Source organism: Sinocyclocheilus grahami, unplaced genomic scaffold (genome assembly GCF_001515645.1).
Source record: "Sinocyclocheilus grahami isolate Dianchi unplaced genomic scaffold, SAMN03320097.WGS_v1.1 scaffold770.1, whole genome shotgun sequence".
Classification (NCBI taxonomy): domain Eukaryota; kingdom Metazoa; phylum Chordata; class Actinopteri; order Cypriniformes; family Cyprinidae; genus Sinocyclocheilus; species Sinocyclocheilus grahami.
Window position 1 is genome coordinate 643,271 of NW_015505949.1, and position 14,541 is coordinate 657,811.

Genomic DNA, 14,541 nt, shown 5'->3' on the forward strand with positions numbered 1-14,541 from the left:
ATCCTGGGACAGGTCACAACCACCCCTCAACCGAAGGGGTGGAGCAACATGGGAAGCCAAGAGATGGCCCAAGGGGAACCGACACTCGCAGACACAAGCACCGATCTCGGACTGCCAGCAGCAGAACCCCTCTCAACAGGCCCTGGACAAGCCCAAATATAAACCATCCACAGAACAGAACCAGAAAGCTACATCTGAATCAGCAGAGATCATGAGACTTTTAAAGGAACTCCTCCAAGAAAAGCACCATAAGGGAAAGAAAAGGGATGAGTCAGATCAGCTATGACTAAGCATTAGCTCTGACCCCAACACCCACTCAGAGTCCCCTCAAAATGAACTGCCCAACCAGATCACTGCTAATCCACTGTTAACCACAGAACCAGATATCTCATCACCAAGTGGTGACATCACTCAACCACCTCAGCTGACTGTGGAACCACCAGAACCAGCCAACATCCCGCAACACACCTCCAGCCAGGACCGCAAAGTACCAGAAAGCGCGGTTTTGGTGGTCTGCCTCCCTGACGAGCCACACAAGACCAGCTCTGACTGCTTGCCAGTCATCACACAAGCCCCAGTGCCGAGACTCCTAGGGGACCTAATCGAAAGGGGGGTGGCCAAAAAACTCTACCTGGCCATCACATTAGAAAATGAGTTGAGGCTGGAGGCCCTATTGGACACTGGAGCTGACCTCACGTTAATGTCAAGCCAACTTTTTGACAGACTTCAAAGTGAAGCCAAGAGACAGAATCGAACTCTTAAGTACCAGAAATGCGTGCTGAATGTGCAATCGTGCAATCCTAATGAGGTCCAACTTGAACAGGTAGCTCCAATTCACCTGACCATCGGCCCTATGAACTTTGTGCACCCTGGCACCCTGTCTCCATTTGACACATATCCTCTCCTCATTGGCAAAGACCTGCTAGATCGCTTTGAACCATTGCTAGATTTTAAACAACTGAAAATCTGGGCTCAAGTGCCAGAACCTCTGCCTCCTCAGTCACCAGGACCACCCCAGACAGACTGTCAGGTCACAAAGGTCGCGGGAAATCTCACCGCCAGCCGCGGGAACGTCTCGTCCCAAGAGCAAAGTTCAAGGACGCTGCTCTGTACTTTCCAGTTAGCCAAAGACTCATACGGACCCCACGTTAAGGGGGGCTTACAACTGAATGATGTCACAACAACAGACCCCATACTAGCACTGTGGGCAGACAATTCAGCCATCAGCCTCTCACAGTTCAATGCTCTCAAACAGCACACAACGAACATTCCTTTTGCTAACAAGCGCACACGATTCCCCTTGAATCCCTGTCCATCAGCTATGGTGACTGCCAAGGGCACCTGTGCCTTGAACTTGAGGTGGAATGACAGGTGTCTAACCCATTACTTCCTGGTCCTTACAGACGCACCGCATGATGTCTACATCGGAGCGGACATTCTGATTCGCCTCAGAGCTCACGTGGACATGATCAATGAAGTGATATGGGCCCCAATGACCTCACAGTCACCCACAGTTCCTGTCAACCATGAGAACCTCCTGTCAGGCCAAACCATCCCTGAGGCCTGCACGCTAATCAATGAAAAAGAGACTGTAGTACCAGCTTACACCAAAGGGGTCGCTGTTCGACTCAACCTGCGAAGCGGCCAAACTCTCAGTCACACCCTAGGCTTCTTCCAACCTTCACCCGAATGTGGGGAACTGGGCCTCACTTTGGAAGCCACACCCCTCGTCGAAGTGACATCTCGGGCAACCTACATCTTGTTCAATAACTGCATGGCAACGGATGTCAGAGTGCCTAAGGCGTACCGTCTGGGTTGGCTAGTGAGCTATGACTTTCATGACTTTGAACTAATTCTACCAATTATTGGACCCATCTCAGATCCAATGATTCCAGAAGAAAGCTCAGGCCACACAGTGTTAACAGCACCCTTCAAGATCATCACCATAACCTCAGTCATGCCAGTAGTCAAGGAGCAGGTGTGTAGAACAGAACTAACAGAAGACCAACACTTTGCCGTGTACACGGTCTCTAACAACTCCACCTGCATAAATGACAGCTCGTCTGCACCTATGACCGCCCACAGCACAGAGGAATTAACGACAGCAGAGCCATACCCAGGTTTTGAGACACAAGTCCAGCAAATTCTGAAAGATGCTGATGCCATACAGGAGGATGCAGACCGCCACAAACTCCGTCAAGTCCTTTACAAATACAAGGAATCATTTGCCAAGGACTCTTTAGATTGTGGCCTCACTAACCTCCATGTTGTGCGTGTCCCAACGCACCCAAAAGCTCCACCCACTTTTGTCAAGCAATACAAGATCCCCCTTGAATCGTACGAACCCGTACAGGAGATCATCAACTCTATGCTTGAGAAGGGTGTCATTCGTCCGTGTAACAGCACCTACTCTGCCCCCATCTGGCCTGTCATCAAATCAAACGGCAAGTGGCGGCCGACCATCGACTATAGGAAACTGAATCAACAGGTGCCATTGTCGCGATGGCCGATGACCCAGCTGGAACAGGAGATACCAAGAATCAGAGGAGCCACAATCTTCTCCACTCTTGATGTGGCCTCAGGATTTTGGACTATACCAGTGCATCCAGATGACCAACACAAGCTGGCTTTCACCTTTAGCAATCGGCAGTACACCTTCACCAGGTGCCCATTCGGCTATGCCAACTCACCAGCCGAATTTAACATCTTCCTCAACAAAGCATGCCCGGATGCCAGGGTAAGAGGGAACTTAATCTATGTTGACGACCTTCTGATGAAACACACGACAGTGACCGATCACCTGAAAGAAATTGACCACGTCCTGCACCAACTGACCACCGCCGGTGCCAAGATTGCCCTCCACAAAGGACAATGGTGCAAAACCAAGGTCAATTACGTGGGCATACTCATCGGACCACGAGGTATTGAGCCACAAACCAGCCGAATCCAGGCCATTCAGAACATTAAACCACCTGCCAATGTCTCGGAACTCCGAAGCTTTCTAGGCGTGTGCAACTATTCAAGGCAGTTCATTGAGAACTATTCAGACATTGCACGCCCTCTCACTGCCCTTCTAAAAAAGGACTGCCCCTTCGCCTGGACAGACGAACAGCAAAATGCCATGAATGAGCTGAAACAACATCTGTGCATTGCTCCATGTCTGGCTTACCCAGATCCACAGAAGGAGTTCTACTTGGACGCTGGATTCTCCAGCCACTGCCTCAGCGCTGGTATATACCAACGGCATGACCAGGACAAAAGGGTGGTCGCATATGCCAGCAAGACTCTTCTTCCCCCAGAGTGCAAATACTCAGACTGTGACTACAGCTACGCACAGCCTCCTCAGATAACCTCTCATCGGCTATCAAAGAAGTTTCTGCCACACTGGACAGGACCGCATGAGATTGTGGACAAACTCTCCCCTGTCGCATATCGGATCAAGCTGAGTCGGGGACAGAAAGAACCAGTTTTCAAATGGGTCCATCGTAACCAGATCAAGAGACATGTGGCTGCTGGCAGGGAAGGGCAGGGGGAGGCTAGTGCTAACTAGGCCTTGCTATAGTCCTCAAACAAAGACTGTCTTGAACACACAAGAACTTCCCTCACTGATCCACTGCCTTTCTCCCTTTTTCTTTGAACCAGGATGCCCAACTGCTATAGTCATCAAACAAAGACTGTCTTGAACACACAAGAACTTCCCTCACTGATCCACTGCCTTTCTCCCTTTTTCTTTGAACCAGGATGCTGCTGTGGCTCCCCATCCTCTGCCTCCAGCTAAACAGAGGACAGCCGGAACCCGATATCACATCACCAGGTCCAGCATCAGGCATTGCACTGAGGGACCAACCTGGACTTCTTATGACCAACTGTAGGACTCACAACCAGAAGGTGTACGTCCGACTCGACCCCCGAAATGTCTACCGGACACATTATCCCCGGGCAGCTGCACACTACAGTTGGGCAGGTGCCCAATGGACTGAGAATACCCTCGCTCACGCAGAAGCTGATATCAAACACATGCTCTCTCAGTTGCAGAAAATGACTCTCACTCAAGCAGAGCTAAGCGGACATAACAGGCGTGACAAACGATTCCTAGGGGCCTTGCTCGGAGCTGCTGCTGCTGTTGGAACCCTGTTCAACCTGGGAGTGACCAGTGTCAACTCCGTAAGCCTATCTTCCCTGAGGAAACATGTAAGGGAGATCCAGACTGAGATGCCCCAGCTGAGAGAACAACTCACACTACAGGGCCAAACCCTACAGACTATAGGCAAATCATTGAAGGGCACCCTGGTGGTTCTGAACACCCACAGTGTCCTGCTGAACCAAACTGTGAAATCCGTGAAACAGTTATTCTCAGTTATACAGAATGATGTTGCCCAAACTCAGCTGGTCACCGCACTGATGTCTGACATGCTCCGTGAGGTGAGCTCCTCCATCGACAGCCTAGCCATGGGTAGAATTCCTCCGTATCTGGTGCCCCTGAGCCTAGTACAAACAGTGTTATCCTCTGTAACTACCCGTCCAGCTGACCCTCTTCTAGCCCACCTTGCCTACTCCCTAGGAGGGTCCATCCTGCTACATGTCAACCCCGAGCAGAGCGAGATGGCGTTTCTTCTGAATCTACCATAATTGAATCCGACAACATTTACAGACTCAAAGACATTGTCAATGTTGGATTTTGGCAGGGAAACACTCACATCAGAATACACACACCAGATATGGTAGCCTACCACGACAATAACCCACAGTTATACCTGGCCCCAAACCTGCGCATGTGTACCCTGACCAAAGACATTCATTATCTCTGCCCCAGCAAGCCCTTCCTTCGAGACAACAGTGAAGGAATCTGCAGGTTACAACCCATGCAAAGAGAAACACTCTGCCCCGTTGAGGCCAAGCCTCGCACACAAGTCACAGAAAAGTAAGCAGAGATTGTGGCAAATCAGTGGCTCGTCAACACGCCCATCCATACTGCCACACTGACTTATGACCAGCACGGCACTGCCACCCGTGTCAGCCTGCCCAACCAGAGTATGTGGATTCAAGTGCCCAAAGGTGCCATCCTCCACCTCGGTGACCTGGCGCTGTACCACCTTCCAAGTGAAGAGTACCAATCCAAGGTAGAAATGCCAGCCTTCTTCAGGGACCACAATCTCACCCTGGAACCTGAATTGGAACTGAGCATTGAGAAAGGGGGGTCCCAGATGATTGACATCACCCCAATCGACACAGCCCTCCAAGCACTGTCCCGGATGCCTGTCCAGAACACCTTTCCCGTCGCTCGATCCTGGACCTCTGCCGACACGGCACTTTGCCTTGCCACAGCAATCGGGTACACCCTAACACTCGGTCTTGCTTTTGTCCTGTTTAACAGAGTCAACGGGGTGCAAAGGTCCATGAACAGGTGCACAGCTGCCCTTCCTCAAACCTTCAAACAGAGCCACCGGAAGAGAGGGACCCAGGCAGAGACAATGCTGAACCTGACCAAGGTTAACACCCCCGCTGAGGATCCGAAGGCTGAGGAAAATTAGGATCCACCTGCCATCTGACAACCCTGATCCACCTGCCATTTGACAATCCTGATCCACCTGCCATCTGACAATCCTGATCCACCTGCCACCTGACAATCCTGATCCACCTGCCATCTGACAATCCTGATCCACCTGCCACCTGACAATCCTGATCCACCTGCCATCTGACAATCCTGATCCACCTGCCATCTGACAATCCTGATCCACCTGCCATCTGTCAATCCTGATCCACCTGCCATCTAGCTATTATGGCCCACCTGCTACCCGATCATCAAATCCTGATCCACCTGCCATCCGAAAATTAGGATCCACCTGCCATCTGGCTTTCAGGATCCACCTGCCATCTAGCTATTATGAGCCACCTGCTACCCGATCATCATGATCCACCTGCTGTCCGACCATCATGAAAACTGTTGTCTGACGAAGTGTGCAGGTGAACTTCGTCAGCCAAAAGGGGGGCTGTAGCGTCTGCGTAGGATCATGCATGAGCGTTGGACTGTTTATGGCTTAAAAGACCCCTTTAAGCCTTTTGACATTTGCATATAAATTACAGTTCTGGTCAGAGATGTTACTTGTATAGGGGTTGTAAATTGCCAAATGGTTCTTCGCCGTCAACTTTTCTTTACTTTGTTTCATTCTGTGTATATAGAAGTGTTTTGCTTAGTTAGATGTTAGATATAGTTTCATTTATTAAATCCCTTATATTCACAACGGATTGTCTCTGTTTGCTGCTCACAATTCGAAGTCAATGAATGTGTGAACCCTTGCTACATTTTGCTAAATTACTGCTAGCACTGCACAAAGAAGGACAGTTTATTCTTCCCTGGCCCGGAAAATAATAGTTCCTTGAATTAATAAATGATTATATTGTCTGCTCGGTGGACGGACAGATCAAATAATTGTAATATTGATTCTGCTACAGTTAATTCGAAGATATAATCTAAATATTTATTATTGGTCATAACCAGTTATAGTTAGTCATAAATATTTCCCTTTTTAGAGCTGACAACCCCTACAAATGAAAGCTTGTTGTATTCACAGAATATTGGTGTGAGTGAAAAATTGATATTCGGCATCATTTTCCGGTGATAATACTTTTATCAGAAATTATTTAAAACTTGCAGGAATACTCCCCACGAACAGCATGTGACTTGTGCATGAAAGAAAGGAACCACACAGGGCGTGGCTAAGCCCCGCAACCACTCTCTGATTGGAACAACGATCTGTGGGATGGACCAAAGTCAGCCTGGTTAAAATGGAACACAAAGCGCCCGCTCTCTCTCTCGCGCGCAAGACCTCTGGCTTTCACTTTGGTGACAGCGCTACAAGCGCTCCCATGCCGTAACATCGCACAGTGAGACTCCAGAACTCAAACACTTCAGTTGAATCTTTGCGATCTTCAAAGAACTTAAAGTCTTTCAAACTCAGACTTTTAGCAGAACTGCTCAAGCCTCTGCGTCATCAAGAGACCAACCAATCCAACGAGGGCTTCCCCAAAAGGGACGCCATCCTGACGTCATCGCAGTAACCAATCAGCAACGGAATTCCCACCACAGCCACAAGAGCTTCTCAGATTTCAGCAAAACGCAAGTACAAACAAATCTTACAGCTGCTGAAATAGGTGCGGAGCTGGTGAATTGAGTTAAGCCGTAAAGATAAGAAAATCTCTGCTTTGTGATGGTCCCAGGATTGAATTTAAAGCACTCGTGGAAACGAGTGTTAGAACCAAGAAAACTTCCTGCAACTCCGTTAACTAATTTCCTTCATTCTTTCGAACTGTATATGTGTGCATGTGTGTTTTAGCTTAGTTTTAATGTAATCTAGAATAGCCAATAAAATTCGTGTTTCATTCATAAAGAAGTATTGTCTGGTGTCGTGAAATTTTGAAGTCAAACATTGCCAAGATCCTTGCTACCTAGCTCGTAGATTACTTATCAAAGAACGTACTATCCTGTGGCCAAGGAAAATACACAGTCAGATTAAGATACCCGGACAGTAACGGCTCGCTGGACGACCGTTGATAAGGTGTAAACTATTGAAATCAGTTCTAATCAGGTGGACATCGAATTTTCAGATTCGAGTCCTTTCAAAACCTGAGCTAGAAATAATATTAATGATTAATTCCCTTATTAAATTTAAATGGAGTTAAATTCCTTACACGGATGTACTGTTACTTCCTCTACAGTCAAAAATCTGGGTGTTATATTAGATAGCAACTTGTCTTTTGAAAATCATATTTCCCATGTTACAAAAACAGCATTCTTCCATCTTAGAAACATTGCCAAGCTACGAAACGTTACCTGTTTCTGATGCAGAAAAGCTAGTTCATGCATTCATGACCTCTAGACTGGACTATTGTAATGCACTGCTAGGTGGTTGTCCTGCATCTTCAATAAACAAGCTACAGGTAGTCCAAAATGCAGCAGCTGGAGTCCTTACCAGGTCAAGAAAATGTGATCATATTTATGCAAATATCTAGATGTTAAGTATATAAGGTATATAAGTTGGTAAAACAATAAATAAAAAGTTTTAATAAAGAGTATATATATGGTTCCTTTTATTGGAGGCTCAAAATAAATCCTAATAGAACATAATAAAGAGGTATTTGTACATATACTTATATTATAACCTATTAATTAATATGGAAGGGCTACATTATCGTTGTAAGAGAAAATAAGTTAATTCTTTATGTATTCTTTAACACATTTTTAATGCTCCTCTGCCTGGAGCAAGGGGATCGCTCCCTCGAGGACCACACCAGGAACTATCTAAATCTCGCCTACCTTACGGATTACATGGACAGCTGCCTTTACACCTTTTATTTTGTCTGACTTAACACCTCGACTAAGGCAAAGCTGTCGGGAATGGTCCTCGATGGAGTTTTGTCGCTTTCGTGGAGTGGGTGCTAGAGAAAAATACACTGTATTTCTCCATCTGCCCCGCTGAGGAGGACATCTCCAGCCCCACTCCCGAACCAGAGACCAGCCAGCCGTCATCCCACTGCACGGAGCAATTGCCTGAGCCCACCTCAGTTGGAGAGCCTGAGCCTGCCGCAACACGAGAACCCACGACTGAGCTGATCATCTCCCCGGAGCCTGAGCCTCAAGACTCGTCTGACCAGGTGCGTGAGCCGGCTACATCGTCCGTCCCCGAGGGAGTACTGGTGGAGATTGAGGGCTTGGAGAGAAGCCCTGCCCAACTCCCGCCGCTGAGAGTGAGCTGAAACTGGCCACTGGACAATACTTTGAGGAACTTAGGGGCATTTTTCAAAAGGATTTAATTAATTGGGCTGGGGAGATAATTTCCTATGTTCCTGCATCTCCTACATTTCCTGAGTCTTCGTTGGTTCCATCCAGCTTTGAATCTCCTGTGTCTCCCGAGTCTCCGCTGGTTCTGTCCAGCTCTCCTCCGTCTCCCGAGCTCCGTGTGACTTTTAAGTTCCCACCCAGCCTCCCTCTGCTGCCTTCACTTATGCCAGCCTTATGCAAGCCTGTTCCTCAGTCCTGAGGATGCACCTTCCGGGAGGACTGAGGTGCATCCTCAGAACAGAAAGCAAACTGTTACGGTTATGGACTTTTAGCTGTGTTTTCCCTGTTCCTGTTCTCCTGCCTTGTTTTGTTCCTTTGACCTAGTTTTCCTTAGTTGCCCTGATTATGGCATTCTGTTCACCTGTGTTCATTTAATAATGTCATTAGTCTCTCGTTTGCTTTTGTATTTATACTCCCTGTTCTGTTCTAGCCCTTGGCCGGTTATTGTTTGTTGTTGTGTTATGCTACCCCCCGTTCCTGGATTCTGTGTGAAGTTTATTAAAAGACTATTTTGGTTTACCCCGAATTTAGCACAGCTCCGTTACAATTAGAAGTAATAGGCTATATAAAATTATGGTTTACAAGGAGCTATGGGTAGCTCCCCCCAGTCTTTTCACGAACACAAGGATTCTCTGATGAATGGCGACTTATTGACTGGTTCACAATGAGTATAACCAACCAACTCAAGATGCTGTGAGAACTAAATGCACAAAAATAAAGTAAAAACTAAGAATATAAAAAACAAATATATAAAATAAATAAATATTGTCTTTGTAAATGTAGTGAAGCATTAAGTATTATGGGAGTGTGACCACTAGATGTCTCATATAATAGCTTACCACTCAGAGTTCAGCAGAGTAGAGTGTTGTTGTCCTAGCAGGATCCAGCTCGTGTTTGGCATCTGTAAAATAAAGAGATATAAGTTGCATCCCTCTGCTTCCGTATTCTGCTGCCTTACAGAATATTACATAATTGGCGACGAGGAATTAAGGAGTCGTGTGTCAGAAGAAATAATTGATGTGAGTGCTGGATGGCCATAGGAATACCAGTGCTGAAGTGTAAACAGACTGCTTGCAAAGAGACAAAATCGACGATTAACAAGACCAAATGACGATGCTGGTGGGGACCATGAGTCTATTCATGCATCACAGTTATGGGATGAATATAACGAAATGCTGGAGTATTTTTTCCAAGCTAATGGAATTAAAGGAATCTGATAAAAAAGAAAGCGATGCTTTTGAGAGTTGGGGCATCCACATATAATTTATTAAGAAGTTTGCTCTGCCCTGCAAAGCCAGGAAAGAAAAGTTATAATGAACTGGTGACTGTTCTAAAAAATCATTAGTGAAGTGCATGAAGTGACGTGTGGCCAAGTATGGTGACCCATACTTGGAATTTGTACTCTGTGTTTAGCCCATCCAAGTGCGCACACACAGTAGTTGGCTGTGTAACGGCTGTGCTGTCTCACAGGATGGAAGATGGAACAGACAGACTGATAGAATTTGTGTCACAGACGTTAAATGCAGCAGAAAATAATTACTCTCAACTGGATAAGGAGGGTCTTGCTGTCATTTTTGGAATAAAGAAATTCCACATATATGTATATGACAGACCGTTTCCATTGTGACAGATCACAAGCCACTGACTGCACTGTTCCGTGAACTCAGAGAAGTGCCACAGATAGCTTCTTCATGTATCCAAAGGTGAAGAAATTGACTGTTAAAGATCCTGTTTTGGCACGAGTAAGAGAGTATGTGCTTAAGGGATGGCCCAAAAGACTGGAGGATCCCGCTTTTGGAGCATACCTTAAAAAACAGGATGAACTCAGTGTCCAGGGAGGCTGTGTATTGTGGGGTGCACATGTGGTGATTACCCCGCCAATGCCGTGCAGCCATACTCAGACCGGTGCACAGTGGCCATCCAGGCATAACCAGAATGAAGTGGTTGGCATGGAGCTACGTGTGGTGGCCCCAGATGGATGCTGCTGTGGAAGGACTGGTAAAAGCATGTGCCCGATGTCAGGAGAACAGGAAAATTCCTCATTGTGCACCCTTACACCCTTGGGAAATTTCAAAGCTACCATGAAGAAGGATCCATATTGATTATGCAGGTCCGTGGCAAGGAAAAATTTTCCTGATCCTGGTGGATGCGTACTTTAAATTAGGGCTGCACGATTAATCAAAATGAAATCGCAATCTGGCAAAAGCTGCGATTGTCATGAGCATCTTGACAGGGAAGCACGGTTCTGTGATCAGTAGTAAATCTCCATCCGAAGGCCTGAGGGTGCTCTCGCACAGAAATTCCAAATACGCCACGCAGTAGAAATCCAGGAAATCCCTATAGCGGTTTCTAAATAAACAGAAGATTTAACTGCTTTCATTGATTCAACGTGACTAATAAACACATGACTACAACAATATATGGTTTACTGAGTTTGTCTTATTATAATTTTTATTATAATAAAGTATATAATAATGCAATGCTAATCGACATAGCCTTTATCATGGCTTAGAATACTATGAAATATGTTGTGTGCCTTATTGTGTGTAAGAAACCACATCATCTCACAGAAGGATTTTTTTCAAACACTCGACTGAGGTTGTGAAGTGAGTTTGGAGTAAAAACATGTTATTAAATGTGGTATTTTCACGTGCTTTCCGATGGATCAGCATTTACTACATAGAGCCATAGTTCACTGTCAAGCTACAGCTTTCATAATTGCAGCATGATTTCTTTGATTTCATATTCGTGCAATTATGAATGCGGTTTTACGTACCTTGTCAGTGAACTACAGTTCTGTAGTTAAAGCTGTACAGTTGAGTAATGTATTATATACTCCATCTGTATAATTAGATTAAGTAAATGCTAGTAGATTGAGTAAATGCTGCTCCATCTGAAAGCATGTGATGGAGATTTACTACTGATCACAGAACCGGCTTTGCTGACAAAATGCATATGACAATCGCATTCGATTAATCGTGCAGCCCTACTCTAAACAGATAGAGAGTGTATCCTTTGAATAACACTACATCCACTGTTACCATCCACTGCCTGAGACAGAGTTTCAGTCAGCATGGGTTACCAGAAATAGTTGTTAAGGGACTAGTGTTATCAGGGGGAATGGGATGTAGTGAAGCATTAAGTATTATGTCATTTGGGAGTGTGACCACTAGAGGGTGTTCTCATATAATTGCTTACCACTCAAGAGTTCAGCAGAGTGTTGTTCTCCTAGCAGGATCCAGCTCGTGTTTGGCATCTGTAAAATCAAGAGACATAAGTTGCATCCCTCTGCCTCCGTATTCTGCTGCCTTATAGAATATTACAGTAAACCTTTTAGACAGAGTTAAGTTCACTTTAACAGCTTAAATATAGTCTTTGTACAGATATTGTTCTCATCCACACAGCAACACAATCCACAACAATCTTATATAATATAAATTAAAAACTTACATAATTGGCTGCTTGTTACCAAAAGGACAACTTAATCTTGCATTTGATGTCCTTTTTAACTCCAGATGAGCAGAATATAAACATTAAAACACTCTTTAAATTGTTGTTGCAGACATCTGTCTTCCGGAGTCACTCTTTTCATAATAAAAGTCTTTTAAAAGTATTTTAAAATAAATAAATAAGCAAGAAATATCAACTGACTTCTACTACTATGTATAATAGCCATGGCCTCATAAAGAAATGCTCTTAGAGAGGCACTATCAAGTCTTTGAGCTGACTGATCCAGAATGGATATCAAGACACTTATTGTTTGAATTTGCCTCTCCCAAATGCCACCCATGTGCTTCAGCAAATTCTCATCTTGCACCAACAAAATTAGTGCCCTGGTCAGATCTAAGTTGACGCACAGGTCCACGTATGGCAATGAAAGCATGTAACGCATTAATGAAGGCATTAGTGGATAAATCGTTCAACATTTCTACATGCACAGTTCTTGAACACGTACAAGTAAATAGAAGCCAATAACGCTTTAGCTCCTTTCTTCCTTACATGATGTAGTCCATTCCGCAGTACGTGAAAGGAAAAGTTGTCCCCATACGTTCTTGCGGGTGATCTGCCATCCTCTGCTCTTCAGTGGGTCTTCTAAATTTCCTGCACTTAGTACATTTGTAGATATGTGTGGAAACAGCCTGGCTACATCACAAGATCCAGATATCATTTGAACGCAATTCATTCATAGTCCTCCCTCTCTCTTGGTGACACACTTGTTCATGATAATGTTTGATGAGTAAGGTTGATATCTGAGTGTCCTTTGGGAGAATTGCAGGGTTCTTTTGCATGTCGCTTAAGTCATGCAAAAATTTCCATGTGGCAGGACTCCAAGTTGTACTGGAAGTCTGACGGCTACAGGGTGAACAGAACCAGATAGAGAGCACAGTCCCCTGTGGCGCTCCCATACTGCTGACCACAGTGTCAGACCTGCAGTCCCCCAGTCGCACATACTGAGGTCTGGCTGTAAGGTAGTCCGTTATCCACACCACCTGGTGTGAGCCTACTCCCATCTTTATCAGTTTCTCTCTGAGTAGCAGAGACTGAATGGTATCTTCAGGCACTGAAGAAGTCCAAGAATATAATTCTCACAGCCCCACTGCCCCTGTCCAGGTGAGAGAGGGATAGGTGTAACATGTATATAATGGCATTCTCCCAGTATGCAAACTGCAGAGGGTCGAGGGAATGGCAGACCTGTGGCCTCATGTTGTGAAGCAGCACCCTCTCCATGGCCTTCACTGTGTGAGATGTCAGACCGGCCTGTAATTGTTCAGCTCTCCAGGGCGTGGTTTCTTCAGGACTGGGATGATGCAGGATGTTTTCCACAGCTAAGGTACCCTCTCATGTTCCAGGCTCAGGTTGAAGATGCACTGTAGGGGTTCGCCCAGCTCCAGTGCGCAGACCTTCAGCAGTCGTGGGGATACTCCATCTGGACCAGCTGCTTTGCTGGGACGAAGCCTCCTAAGCTCTCCACACACCTGGGCTGCCGTGATCATGGGTGTGGGGACAATCTCCTCCGTGCTGAAGTTGATACCCGGGGAGAGAGAGAGAGAAAAGAAGAAGGGGGGTGATTGGTGCAGTCTTATGAGGTGTAAACGAGTTGGGGTGGTCAAACCTGTTGAAGCTGCACCCAGCGATTGTCGTCATCCCCTCCCACACCTCCTTCATGCTGTTATTCTTTAACTTCTTCTCCAGCTTCCTCTTGTACTGCTCCTTCGCCTCCTTGAGCTGGACACTGAGTTCCCTCTGAACACGCTTCAGCTCCTTCTAATCACCATCCTTAACGGCCCTCTTCTTCTGGTTCAAAAGACCCTTAATGTCCCTCGTGATCCAGGGCTTATTCTTAGCATAGCAGCGTACAGTTCTTACTCGAACAAAACCATCCATACAGAAGTTGATGTGGTCAGTAGTGCAGTCAACAACCTTCTCAATGTTCCCACTGTGTGACCCCTGCATTACATCCCTGTCTGTAGTTCCGAAGCAGTCTCTCACAGCCTTCTCTGCCCCAGGAGACTGCTTCTTGAATGAGTGTCTGGTTGTGGGTAGTCTCCTCCCTCTTGGTTTGTAGTGAGGCTGAAGCAGAATAAGGTTGTGGTCTGCTTTCCCTAGTGCAGGCAGTGGGGTGGCCCTGTATGCATCCATTAAATCAATAGTCCTATATTCATGTCTCTATCCACCCTGACTGTGCTGAAGCCAGGTAGCTC

The 14,541-nt window shown here is 46.0% G+C and overlaps 1 protein-coding gene and 1 long non-coding RNA gene across 2 annotated transcripts; one reads left to right on the forward strand and one right to left on the reverse strand.

The window, feature by feature from the left end:
- Positions 1–3,316: 3,316 nt before the first annotated feature.
- On the forward strand, positions 3,317–4,629 carry LOC107561394 (uncharacterized). The gene is made up of 2 exons (XM_016245837.1): positions 3,317–3,639; positions 3,738–4,629. Exon 2 carries the CDS (start codon positions 3,742–3,744, stop codon positions 4,627–4,629), a length of 888 nt encoding a protein of 295 aa, XP_016101323.1. The 5' UTR covers positions 3,317–3,639; positions 3,738–3,741.
- A 5,049-nt stretch (positions 4,630–9,678) lies between these two features.
- On the reverse strand, positions 9,679–12,412 carry LOC107561404 (uncharacterized). The gene is made up of 3 exons (XR_001605845.1): positions 12,290–12,412; positions 12,038–12,095; positions 9,679–9,740 (listed from the first exon to the last, which is right to left on the reverse strand). It is a non-coding gene; the product is annotated as an uncharacterized lncRNA (long non-coding RNA).
- Between the last annotated feature and the right edge of the window lie 2,129 nt (positions 12,413–14,541).